The 14141-nt window shown below is 43.2% G+C and overlaps 1 protein-coding gene across 8 annotated transcripts in view; it reads left to right on the top strand.

The window, feature by feature from the left end:
* The window catches only part of KCTD19 (potassium channel tetramerization domain containing 19), a 51668-nt gene that overhangs the window by 7497 nt on the left and 30030 nt on the right, over positions 1-14141 (top strand). For 4 of the 8 annotated variants that reach the window (XM_039502498.1, XM_039502500.1, XM_039502495.1 and 1 more), the window contains 3 exons: positions 648-947; positions 9899-10049; positions 11917-12108. In XM_039502498.1, the coding sequence (XP_039358432.1) occupies positions 648-947; positions 9899-10049; positions 11917-12108 (643 nt within the window). The remainder of the gene's footprint in view (positions 1-647; positions 948-9898; positions 10050-11916; positions 12109-14141) is intronic. The other 4 variants (XM_039502501.1, XM_039502497.1, XM_039502499.1 and 1 more) reach the window with 2 other exon arrangements.

Raw genomic sequence — 14141 nt, 5'->3', positions numbered from 1 at the left:
GATAGTTGTAAGATGCATTAATGTGTTATTCAGAGTTGTTTAGGATAATACCTTATTATCACTGTTCATTTGGATTTTACTGGTATGTGTTTTCTGCTACTACACACACTGGGGCCAGGCTGCTCTCACATTAGTATAAATCACTGAATTTCACTGAAGCCAGCTGAGTTACAGTTCTGTCAACCATCCATATAAGTGGTTATAGTCAGACCCGTTGTTGTCAGCCATGTAAGTATTTACTAGAGGCTCAATTTTATTTGAGCATCTACAAATGATATTATTCTTTAAGTTTTACTTTTCATTCAATGGTAACACATTCACTATACATTTTGGACCTGACTTTCAAAAGTTTAGACATGTATTGTATGCACAAAAATGCATATGTGTTTGCCTAATTTGCATGCGCAGTTACCATATTTGTGTGAAAGATGGTGTTTGTATGCACAAGTGATTGTGTAGGTAATGTAATCAGTCATATGCATACTTGTTTCATCAGGCCCAAAATGTGTAGTAAGTAAGTGTGCTGCCACTAAATGGAAAATCAAATGTAAAGACCAATGGCATTTTGAAATAAATTATTATAAGACACTGCTTCAGAACCTACCCGTTCACTCTAGCCTATTGATATGATTTTCTTTTTCAATTAGAAGGAACCAGAGATAGTTAATGAATCTGCAGAAGAGGACTCAATTCATTTTAATGTTGGCGGCTGGCATTTCTCTATTCCTAAAAGTAAAATTGCTCAGTTTCCAGAATCCCTGCTTTGGAAAGAATCTTCTGCCCTGGTTCCATCTGAAAACCCAAGACTATTCATCGACAGAGATGGATTCACATTTAGACACGTCCATTATTATCTACATACCTCAAAGTTGTCTTTTTCCAGCTGTGCTGAATTGAATTTGTTGTATGAACAAGCATTAATTTTGCAGCTGACACCTTTATTGCAGGTACAGTGTGATGTTATGTATTACTTTTATACAGCTTTTGTTCATTCATAAATAATAATGACTACATAAAGATTTCAGAGTATGTGTGAATATATAGATGCTTGGAATGGATGCCTAACAATTAATTTCCATGTACACTCATTCATTATGGGCTTCTAAGTACAGAAATAAATCCCAAATATGACACTTGACCTTTCCATCAGAGACCATTGAAAGGTCCTTACTCATATTAAAAACACAGATTCATAGAAACATAGGGCTAGAAGGGTTCTTAAGAGGTCATCTAGTCCAGCCCCTGCATTGAGGTAGGACCAAGTAGATCTTGATCATCCCTAACAGGTGTTTGTCCAATCAGTTCTTAAGAACCTCCAGTGAGCGTGTGATGGTTCTCAGGGTACCCAGGACTGTGAATCACCTGGCTGCTGCCTGCATCTAGCTTGAGAGACTCTTGCTTGTGCTTAACCGGATATCAGCTCCCTGACACCATCAGCTTAGCCACTCACACGCTTTCCTCTGGACTCTGCCAGCCTTTAGCTTGTCTTGCAGGTTAGCAGTAGGTGCACCTCAGTCCCCAAGCCCCTTTGAAGCATTCTTCTGTAGCATGCAGTCCTTTTTCCACTGAACACTGATGGAAATACCAGGTCTGCTGTGCCTAAGGGAACAGTGTACCCACCAGCTTGTGGGATTCAACTCAGAAGCAGAAGTACCTTGCTTAATGTCACAGCACTTAAATATATTATAGTGAAAACAAGGAGAAGTTTATTACCAAAGATTCAAGTTATAGTGAGTAAGAATATTAGAAACAAAAGTATAACGCACTTTCTAGAGACTAAACTTAACAAACAGGTTAACCTTCTGACTAAAGAAATTTATCTCACCTAATGTCTTTTGCTGCCTCTTCAGCCAAGGTTGGCTGAGGTCCCATTTGTGAGGGTAAATGCACTGCCCATTTACTTCCTACGGGCAGGATAAGGGGGTGTCTTGTTTGCCTTCTTATATCCCTAAAGTTCATTGTATGTACTTTGGTTAGCAGGGCCGGCTTTAGGTACTGCAGGGCCTGATTCGAAAGAGCTGCCGCCAAAGACAGCGGCGGGACTTCGGCAGCAGCTCAATTGGCTGCTAGTGCCTTCGGCGGCATGTCGGCGGCAGGTCCTTCTTCCGCGGCAGCGATCAAGCTGCCTCCAAAGACAGCGGCGGGACTTCGGCGGAAGCTCAGTTGGCTGCCACTGTCTCTTTTGTGCTTCTGTTCTATTGACTTCTAACCTCTTTGATAACTTCAATTGTAAATAGACATCCATTAGAGCAGCTTACAATGCTTAATTTAAATCCGACAGGGAGATAGATAAATAAACATCTTTTGTCTGACAGAAAACCTGTTTCTTCACCTCTGCTGGTGATGTATACCTTGACACAGAATCTAAGAACATGTTTTCAGTGTATATAGCTAATTCCTTACATAGTATCTGTTGGTGCAGTGTTGTTGTGCCATGTTGGTCTCAGGATATTAGAGAGACAAGGCGGGTGAGGTAATATGTTCTAATGAACCAAGTTCTGTATGTAAGCTTCTGCGCTTACATAGAGCTCTCCAGACCTAAAGAAGAGCTCTGTGTAAGCTCGAAAGCTTGTCTCTTTCACCAACAGAAGTTGGTCCAATAGAAGATATTACCTCACCCACCTTGTCTCTTTAATATATTGGGACCAACACGGTTACAACACTGCATATATGATTTTTGTGTCTTATCTTCACATAATCACTTTCTTGGCACACAGGCTAGTGCCTCTTCCTCACTGACATTTAGGTGGGATGAGCAAGTATATCTGAGCATAATTTCAGTGCTACATGTATCAGAGAGAAATTCATTTTCCAGCTCAGTCTTGTATATTGTAATAGTGGATACATTTTCTTCTCCTGTTCTGTCTAACAGTTTAGAGGTTTTCAGCCTGTGGTCCCTGCAGTCTAAGGGATCCACAAAAAGTGACTATGAAAATAAAGTTTCAGATCCCAGAAAAGGTATTCCATTTTTCTTATCAATCAAAAGTAAGTGAATACCCCCATCTATTAGGTCAAAACCCAGAAGTGTTGTCATTACCATAGAAGCCCACAGTTCAGTGCCCTTTCTCATGTGGCGTCAGATACCGTGCAAAGCATGTGCAACATTTATAGTTGAGCTCTGTTCAGTCGGTTTTCAGTCTAAGACTCTATGGTAGGGGTCCGCAGATGACAAGTTGTATTTTCAAAGGTGCTTCATCTCCATTGGAAATATTTTAGGGGTCTGCAAATGGAAAAAGGTTGAAAACCACTGGTCTAGAGAAAGGGATATGGTGGAATTTGACAGGCACTAATAATATTTGTATTTCTGAAGCAGGTTGATCATGTACGACAGTGAACTCATAAGCACCATCAAGATGTAGAATATGGTTTTTTTAAAGGTTGCCAAATGGCTTACAAATGAATGTGGAACCTCTCCCCTGGCTTCATTTGAGAGAAAACTGTAATGAGTCCATAAAAAGTTCCAAAACATGGCCTTTTTCTGCAGTGTTTTAACCCAGTACTAATTCAGACCACTGGCAAGTCAATACCTTGCTGAGTGGTTTCATGCTTACTTTTTGTTACTTTTCTGAAGAAATGCTTCTAGCAGTTAGGGTGGTATTTTCTTTCTCAGGCTATAAGGTTACTTACACCAGCTACACATACACAAAGCTCATGTTCATACTCTGGTGCCTCATGTACTTGCTCATTTGAATGTTGTTGGACAGAGGTTCACTTACTCAGTGGATGGGTGTAATGAATATTTATTAAGGCAAAACACTCAGAGTAGCGATCTATTACACTCACAAGTGAGAAGCTTAACAGGACGATCTCATCACAGTCGCCTCCAACACCAGACAATACAGCATCAGCTTCTCTTTGTTACACAAACTTATTTATAACGTTATCTTTTCTTATACATACCTATTAGTCTCTCATTTCCATGTTAACTCTCCTCCCCTCTCAGTACAAGATTAATGTTCGTCCAAACTGGTCTTTTCTAGTTTTATAGTTACTGTATCTTTTCTTGTTCTCATAAACACGATTACTCTGTAATTTCTTACACATGCGCAACACTAAACATGATTAGTCTGCATTTTCTTAATGTACATAGTTCTAATTAGGCTTATGTTGTTAAATGTTATCAGAACAGATGCATAAAATCCAAAGCAGGCTTCTGTTACGCCTAAATATGCCTTCATTCTCAATAGTTTTTACAGAAGAAAGTTTTTGTTTGGCACTTCCACCCTGGCAGAAAATGCAAAGACTCCAGTACACTGGGGGAAAGTTGCTCTGAAGTACTGTCAAGGTTTTGATGATTGTAACACAAGATTGGGTTTGCAGTTCACCCTTACTGGGTGATGAAGTACCTTCAATGGACTTTCAAGTCTGCTAATTTTACCTTTATCTGTGCATGTTGCATAATGGTTTTTATGCCAAAGTAATGATTGCCTGCATTCAGATTGAAGAGCTGACAGAAGTTTATTCAGTTGCATCCCTGTTTTGGAAACCCCGGAGTTTCTGTCTTGCATTGGTTGCCTCTTGTATTATAGCCAATCACTGTTCACTAGAAGCAACAACACTGTCCCTTTTCACTTGTTGTTGGCAAATAATGCATTGTTCATAAGATACAGTTCAGGAGTGCTTCATAGAAGAATAGAATATCAGGGTTGGAAGGGACCTCAGGAGGTATCTAGTCCAACCCCCTGCTCAAAGCAGAACCAATTCCCAACTAAATCATCCCAGTAGGGCTTTGTTGAGCCTGACCTTAAAAACCTCTAAGGAAGGGGATTCCACCACCTCCCTAGGGAACCCATTCCAGTGCTTCACCACCCTCCTAGTGAAAAAGTTTTTTCTAATATCCAACCTAAACCTCCCCCACTGCAACTTGAGACCGTTACTCCTTCTTCTGTCATCTGCTACCACTGAGAACAGACTAGATCCATCCTCTTTGGAACCCCCTTTCAGGTAGTTGAAAGCAGCTATCAAATCCCCCCTCATTCTTCTCTTCTGCAGACTAAGCAATCCTAGGTTCCTCAGCCTCGCCTCGTAAGTCCTGTGCTCCAGCCCCCGATCATTTTTGTTGCCCTCCGCTGAACTCTGTCCAATTTTTCCACATCCTTCTTGTAGTGTGGGGCCCCAAACTGGACACAGTACTCCAGATGAGGCCTCACCAATGTTGAATAGAGGTGAATGATCACGTCCCTCGATCTGCTGGCAATGCCCCTACTTATACAGCCCAAAATGCCATTAGCCTTCTTGGCAACAAGGGCACACTGTTGACTCATATCCAGCTTCTCGTCCACTGTAACCCCTAGGTCCTTTTCTGCAGAACTGCTGCCTAGTCATTTGGTCCCTAGTCTGTAGCAGTGCATGGGACTCTGCACTTGTCCTTGTTGAGCCTCATCAGGTTTCTTTTGGCCCAATCCTCTAATTTGTCTAGGTCCCTCTGCATCCTGTCTGTACCCTCCAGCGTATCTACCACTCCTCCTAGTTTAGTGTCATCTGCAAACTTGCTGAGGATGCAGTCCACACCATCCTCCAGATCATTAATGAAGATATTGAACAGAACCGGCCCCAGGACCGACCTTTGGGGCACTCCGCTTGATACTGGCTTCCAACTAGACATGGAGCCATTGATCACTACCCGTTGAGCCTGACGATCTAGCCAGCTTTCTATCCACCTTATACTCCATTCATCCAGCCCATATTTCTGTAACTTGCTGGCAAGAATACTGTGGGAGACCGTATCAAAAGCTTTGCTAAAGTCAAGGAATAACACGTCCACTGCTTTCCCCTCATCCACAGAGCCAGATATTTCCTCATAGAAGGCAATTAGGTTAGTCAGGCATGACTTGCCCTTGGTGAATCCATGCTGACTGTTCCTGATCACTTTCCTCTCCTCTAAGTGCTTCAGAATTGATTCCTTGAGGACCTGCTCCATGATTTTTCCAGGGACTGAGGTGAGGCTAACTGGCCTGTAGTTCCCCGCATCCTACTTCTTCCCTTTTTAATAGATGGGCACTACATTAGCCTTTTCCCAGTCATCCGAGACCTCCCCCAATCGCCATGAGTTTTCAAAGATAATGGCCAATGGCTCTGCAATCACATCCGCCAACTCCTTTAGCACCCTCGGATGCAGTGCATCTGGCCCCATGGACTTGTGCTTGTCCAGCCTTTCTAAATAGTCCTGAACCACTTCTTTCTCCGCAGAGGGCTGGTCAACTCCTCCCCAGGCTGTGCTGCCCAGTGCAATAGTCTGGGAGCTGACCTTGTTCGTGAAGACAGAGGCAAAAAAAGCATTGAGTACATGAGCTTCTTCCACATCCTCTGTCACTAGGTTGCCTCCCTCATTCAGTAAGGGGCCCACACTTTCCTTGACTTTCTTCTTGTTGCTAATATACCTGAAGAAACCCTTCTTGTTACTCTTAACATCTCTTGCGAGCTAAAGGTAATAACTGGAGATATACCAATCTCCTAGAACTGGAAGGGACCTTGAAAGGTCATTGAGTCCAGCCCCCTGCCTTCACTAGCAGGACCAATTTTTGCCCCAGATCCCTAAGTGGCCCCCCTCAAGGATTGAACTCACAACCCTGGGTTTAGCAGGCCAATGTTCAAACCACTGAGCTCTCTCTCCCCCCTGCAACTCCAAGTGTGACTTGGCCTTCTTGATTTCACTCCTGCATGCCTGAGCAATATTTTTATACACCCCTCTGGTCATTTGTGCAATCTTCCACTTCTTGTAAGCTTCTTTTTTGCATTTAAGATCAGCAAGGATTTCACTGTTAAGCCAAGCTGGTCGTCTGCCATATTTACTATTCTTTCTACACATCGGGATGGTTTGTTCCTGCAACCTCAATAAGGATTCTTTAAAATACAGCCAGCTTTCCTCGACTCCTTTCCCCGTCATGTTATTCTCCCAGGGGATCCTGCTCATCAGTTCCCTGAGGGAGTCAAAGTCTGCTTTTCTGAAGTCCAGGGTCCGTATTCTGCTGCTCTCCTTTCTTCCTTGTGTCAGGATCCTGAACTCAACCATCTCATGGTCACTGCCTCCCAGGTTCCCATCCACTTTTGCTTCCCCTACTAATTCTTCCCTGTTTGTGAGCAGCAGGTCAAGAGCTCTGCCCCTAGTTGGTTCCTCCAGCCCTTGCACCAGGAAATTGTCCCCTACACTTTCCAAAAACTGCCTGGATTGTCTGTGCACCGCTGTATTGCTCTCCCAGCAGATATCAGGGTGATTGAAGTCTCCCATGAGAACAAGGGCCTGTGATCTAGTAACTTCTGTTAGTTCAAGCGTGCCTTCATATTTTGTCTATGGGATCCCTGAGGATAATAATAAATATAATTAATAAATACCATATGAATACTGAATAAATAAATAATCTATATTTACCAGTATGTAGCTTATGGCGTGGATTAGGTATCCAAATGGATACTCAACCCACACTGTGAGCAAAAGTCTGCTTCAGGTTAGCTTAGTGGTTAAATTAGCTACTAATAATTTATATTTTTGAAAGAGGAGAACTTACAGAAATAAACTATAACATACTATATTGTGACTGATACTTTGTGCAATGCATAGTAGTACATTTAACTCCTTCACATATCAAAAATACCTGAAAAAGTAGTTCATTTACTTAATCTTAAATGTCATTCTTATGGCAAAACCAACAAAATTTAAGTGTATAACATCAAGTGACCAGAGGAAGCAGAGAGTCCGACCTTCGACAGAGATTTCTCCCTGCATTTTCTGATAGCAGTTTCCAAAATTAGGAAAATATTCCATAATTAGTACCTCTCCTTTACTTTCTGTTTTTATGTTACAAATGGTAACTGTTTTCTTTTTACTTACCTTAAAGTGCAAAATTCAGCTTGGTAAACATCACTTTCAAATTCCGCACATCCAAATTATGAAAGCAAAAAAAAATGTTTATTAACTTTTCTCCAGAAATGCTTTCTTGTTTTATTAATATCAGTTTGGCTTACTCTAGTTTTTAGGTGGGGGAGTGGCCCCAGTTGGTGGATATGGGCTACTTTGTTGCATTGTATGTACCCTTTTTCCTGCAGGAAAGGACATAGACATTCCTCAGGGCTTCTTTCCTTTGTTGTGAGTGATAGAGCTGAATTTTGTCCGGAGTTCAGGCTGGTGGTTGCATTCTGGTCTGGGTTAGGACCAGTGTTACTGATTTCATTCTGTTGCTCATCTCTGTGACGTAGGATGAGAGCTCTTTTTAATGGTTGGTGCTTGGGACTGATGTTTGGTTTATGGAATCCAGGTAGAGCTGAGCGAATGACAGATTTTTTGCTTCACTGGCCAAAACAAAACAAAAAAGTGTTTGGGTGGAACAAAAATGTTGAATGTAAGATACTATTTACTGCTAGCACCAGGGCACTTTTTATATGAAGCTAAACATTTACTCCCCTTCCTAGTCCCTTACTTCCAATAACCTACCAGCATGATGTCATCAGAACCCAGCAGGTCCTTCAGCCTTTGTGTTGGGCCTGTTTATTTCTCATTTTCCATGCTAACATTGCCAAATCAAAGTGCTCAACATTCAAGAGTTAGACAACAAACAGGAGAGATTTCTGAGAGTTTTAAAAACGAATATAGCACATTGCTTTTCACCCGTCTTGATATTCATCTTGTGGGAGAAGTTGCTTACTCCCACTTTGTGCGTGACCATCTCGTTTTCAAAGTTCAACTTTAAATGCACACACTGTTTGCTACCTGAAGGGGATTTACCTTATTCTATTCTCTTGCCTGGTGTGTGGGAGCAATAATCCTATCCCCGACCCTCAGGGCCAGTGCAAGGATGTTTCGTGCCCTAGGTGAAACTTCCACCTTGCTCTCTCCTCCCTCCCGTGCCCACGCCCTGAGGCACCCCCCTGTGGCACGTCCCCCCCCTCTGCCCTGAGGCGCCCCCCCCCTGCGGCAGCTCCCCACCCCCACCCTCCGCCCTGAGGCACCCCCAGCTCATCCCTGCCCCGCCTCCTCCCCGAGCACGCCGTGGCTGCTTCACTTCTCCCGCCTCCCAGGCTTGCGGCGCCTAAGCTGATTGGCGCCGCAAGCCTGGGAGGCGGGAGAAATGAAGCAGCTCACCCCTGCCCCGCCTCCTCCCCGAGCACACCATGGGGTGGGGAGTTTCCCTGCATGCCGCCCCCCCCTTACTTGCTGCAGGCGGCCCTCCCCGCCCTCCCCTGCCCCACTTCCTTCCGCCTAAATGCCGGCAGCGACCGGGGTGGCCAAAGAGCCAGCTTCCGCGGTCGCTACCGAAGAAAATGGCACCTAGTGCCCTAGGTGACCGCCTAGGTCGCCTAAATGGTAGCACCGGCCCTGCCAACCCTACCCAGGCAGAGTAGGTCATTGCCTATTCCACTTTCTACCTCAGTTTCCTTACTGCTCCCTACTTTCCCCCTAGGCCTTCCGCCAGCCCCATCTGTCCTCTGCACCCCTGCTCAGTCCCACTGACAGCAATGGGAGATGGTGACCCTTTGGGGTACGGGCCAAACTTTACAACACTGAAGGTAGAAATCAGAAATTCCTAAAAGCCTTTGCCCTCCTCTCCCTTCCCAGGAGATTTGTGATCAAACTGTGAATGTTGGCTGTACTGTACTGTCACAGGACGAGGCATGTAGACCCAGATACACTTTTTGGAATATATGAGGGCTCTAATTAGATTACACATTCCAATGAAAATCCACCTGCCATTCTTATTTCTACCAAAAATCGGGACATTCTAAGTTTGGACCTGATCGCACCTATAGAAGCTATTGCAGACATATTGCACAATATTCCATGGCATTTTTTTATGGATGCAAAGAGCTGTTCACCAGGCATTAGAATATCATCTGTGGCTACTTTTATGTTTTGAATTATTTATTTGAATTTAAAATAGTCAATAACTTTTCTATATCTTAACAGACTTTAGACAATTTGAAGGAAGGGAAACACAATCTGCGTGTGCGACCTGCAGATATACCAATAGCTGAAAGAGCATCCATGAATTACTGGAGAACGCAAAAATGTATCAGCAAGCCATCAGAGTTTCCTATTAAAAGCCCAGCATTTACAGGTAGATGTCCCAACCCTCCTCTCTGTGAATGTATCTGGTACTTTAAATTACTTAGCACACTCTGTAGGTCATGTTGTGGAAAATTGACCACACGGTTGATTTTGGATCAGACAACCTGATTTTGGATCAGTCAGCTAAAGCAGCCGAACCCCCCCGACAGATAAAATACGAGAGCTTATATAGGATAAAACCACAAAAGTTACATGTACTTCCTTAAAGTTTTACATCCATATAAGGAATAAAGCAAAGCAAGCCTTTTCTGCTTTTCCTTACTTTTGCCCTTTGTGGTTTCTTGTTCTGTCACCTGGCAGCTATTAATCATAAGCTGTTACAAAAAGTTAATTCTACTTTAATAATTTCTACAGTTCTGCTTTTATAATTTCTACAATTAGTTCTGCTTTAGTAGTTTCTGTCTACTCTTCTCCTCTTACCACCCCCCACCCCCTTCCTCCTTCCTCCAGGCCACACATACAGTTCACCTGACCATACGTAGAGTTAACTTGACCAAAGTTTAGCTGAAGTTTAGGCCTTAGGCCATTTTCCTCCACAGTCATAAGCACCCAGTTGTGTTCAGCCAAGACTAGGATTTTTAAAATACTTTAGAATCTGAAGGTCCTTAATATGTTGTGCTTTGTATGCACGTGCTCAACTTCCAGATGACTGATTATATGAAAGCAAAGGTGCAAATTTAGTTACATGCACATACAATTGGGGATTTTGGTGTGTGCATCCAGGCAGGCATGTACCTACCTGGGTGCAGTATCCAGTGTGGGTCTCACCAATGCTGTATACAGAGGAAACACCACCTCCCTACTCCTACTCAATACTCCCTTGTTAAGACATCACATCAGCCCCCTTTGCCACAGCATTACCATGGGAACTCATGTTCAGCTGCTTAGCTACAATGACCCCTAAGTCCTTTTCTTAGTCACTGCTTTCCAGGAATCAGTACCCCATCTGACCAGTGTAGCCAACATTCTTGGATCCTGAATGGTCTTACATTTGGCTCTATTAAAGTGTGTGGTGTTTGATTGTTCCCAGTTAACCAAGTCATTCAGATCATTCTAGATCAATAACTGGTCTTAGTCATTATGTGCCACCCTACTAATCATGGATTCATAGATTCCAAAACCAGAAGCGACCATTGTGATCATCTAGTCTGACCTCCGGTATAATGCAGGCCAGAGAACTTTCCCAAACTAATTCCTACAGCAGATCTTTTAGAAAAAGAATCCAATCTTGATTTAAAAATTGTCAGTGATGGAGAATCCATCATGACCCTTGGTAAATTGTGTCATCTGCAAATTTTATTAGCAGCAGATTTATATTTTCTTCTAGATTATGGATCCAAGTCCCCATGCCAGGTGACCCATTGCTTAGTTAGCAGCCTACCTAGATGGACTGGTTTTCTTAGTCTGCCTTCTTTGTCCCAAGGGTGTTTCCATAGACTAGAAGACTATCAAGATTCTACAACCCTCTTTGGTTAACGCTGTGTCACCATCCCTTGAAATTTCATCCCAAAATGAAGGTAAAAAGACAACAAAGAAGACAGATAAGCCCCACATTTAAAATGGAGTTTGCAGTCTGGCACAAATACACACAGAGAATTCACAGATCTCCCAAATTGTCTGTCTGTCTGTCTGTCTTTCTCTCTCTCACACACACACATACACGCTGATAACTCCCCATTAACAACTATATATTCTATTTCCCACTATTAATCTTTGATATGTGTCATATTGTGTTCAGAGAGGAGACATGAACACCCATGCTAAGAAGAACTCTTTGTACCTTCCACCAAGAGAAGTAACAAAATTAACGGCAATTTTCCTTGTTTGTGTATTGATATCCTCTGATTTCCCTCTAGGATTACATGATAAAGCTCCCTTGGGGCTGATGGATACACCATTACTTGATACAGAAGAGGAAGTGCATTACTGTTTTCTGCCATTAGACTTGGTGGCAAAGTACCCTACTTTAGTCAATGATGATAATTTGCTGTGGCTCCTGGAGAATGCAGCTCTGATAGAGTGTGAATGCAGTGAGTTCCGTTTCATAGGTAAACCTCATTTTTTTCTGTTTGGAAAGCACCTTGCACATTTGAGCACTATCAGAATAAGTTACAAATAATTGTACTCTACCCCCGTCTCTCAACATCTTCAGTTTCATTCTGGTATCTGTGTAGGGTGACCATATTCCCCAAAGGGAAAAAGGGACACCAAGGGGGGCTAGCCCGAGCCCCCACTCCCACCCCTCTGCCCGTGTGGGGCTGGCCTGAGCCGCTCACCCGAGCTCCCCTCCCCATACAGGGCTGGCATTGCTGCTCACCGGAGCCCTGCCTACTGCCTGTGCGAGGCAGGGGCTGGCATTGCTACTCGCTTGAGCCCTGCCTGTCCCTCCTCACACCCCATCTGAGCCCTGCTGTCCCCCTGTGTGGGGCTGGTGTCGCTGCTCACCCCCCCTCGCACTTTCCTCCACTCCCCACTTTTTTGACAGAAGCGGCATTTGTCCTGTTTGGGCTTAATCTTGGCAATTGATAAAGTTGGCAAAAGCAAACTGAACCAATGCCCACTTTGGCCAAAATGGTCGGGACGGCCAGGACAGGGCTTAAAAAAGGGACTGTTGCAGCCAAAACGGGCTGTATGGTGTAGCCTGTAGGGCTAACCTGCTTGTTTGTATATATATCTTGTGGCAAATTGCCGGCACTATTATGATGGGTCTCACGCTTTCTCTTCTTTGGGGGGGGGGTCAGGGCACCATTTCTTGCCCCTGAATTGGAATATTAATTGCCCCACTAGTGTCTTTGAGGAGGGGAGTGGAGAGGGAGGGACCTGGGCCTGCCCTCTACTCCAGGTCCCAGCCCAGGGGCCCTGAGGATAGTGGTAAACCACTTGAACTGACAGTTCTTTCCCCTGGGCTACTTCCCTCTCTTGCCCTTCAGCTTGTGGGGGGCTTCCTGCCCTCCCTCTGCACAAGCCAGGTGCCCCTTACCTAGGGTCTTGGACTTCTTAGCCCACGCAGCACTCCTCCAAACTGTCCTCTGCTTCTCTTCAAACTGGTCTCTGCTCCAATACCAATCCTTTCAGCTCCAACTCCCACACTGTCTGATTGAAGCAGGGGGTTTTTATCATGTGACTGACTGCAGGTGCTCTAATTGGCTTCAGGTGCTCTAATTGGCTTCAGGTGCTCTAGTTAATCTATAGCAAACTTTCTTCCCCTTACAGGGAATAAGGCTCCCTTGTAACACTCTCCTGCTGCCCTCTGGCCATGCTGTATCACAATATATACACATATAGTTTTAACATATTTGGTTTATTGTAATAGGTTTATAAATTTATATTAAAGTAAGTTTGGCTGTAATGCAAAAAACCTACAGGCCAATTTTGTATGTTAAGCTAAGGCAAAGTTAGTATATTTATATTAAAACCTTTTACTTAAAAAGCAAAGTTAAGCTATATTTTGTTTCCTAAATAAATAAGTACCCATGCCTAGGTTTATAACCTTTTATTTAAACCAATAAACAATAAAATATGGCATTTTTTTTAAATTTATACCTACAAACTTCACAGGTACACTACAAAAAACATATGTGTGTAGGTACATGTCATCAATATGCACATACATACTAGCCTATGGAGTAAGCGTACCCTAACATTTTGTGGGTAAAAAATAAAATTTGGGCATAAATTTTTTTTTCCAGCACTATAAAAAAAAAACCCACCTCGCTAAAGCACTCCGCTCTATCATTCTCACGTACATTCTATTTCTACTCTATCTCGCTATCGAGTCTATCTAGTTACAATAACTACTAGTATTAGTAGGCTGTACTTGTTCTTCTTAAACTTTAAGTTTTTAAAAAACTAGGCTAAGCTTGGTTTCCCTAAGTTTTATTCTTGGTTTTGTGTATTAGGTTTTAATTTTAAGTGTATGTTAGTCAAGTAAACCCTAGTCAGCTTTAATAGCTCTTAGCATTAGTTTTTCCTAAGCACTGCATCCCGCACTCAAACATTAAAAAACCTAAACTGCAAGGCTGGTCCTGTGTCTCTTCCCACCAGGTTACCAAAAAAAAGAAAAAAAAAAAGGAAGTATATT

Source organism: Mauremys reevesii, linkage group 16 (assembly GCF_016161935.1).
Source record: "Mauremys reevesii isolate NIE-2019 linkage group 16, ASM1616193v1, whole genome shotgun sequence".
Taxonomy (NCBI): Eukaryota; Metazoa; Chordata; order Testudines; family Geoemydidae; genus Mauremys; species Mauremys reevesii.
The sequence above is the reverse complement of the archived record's forward strand: the minus strand, read 5'-3'. Positions and strand labels throughout refer to the sequence as shown.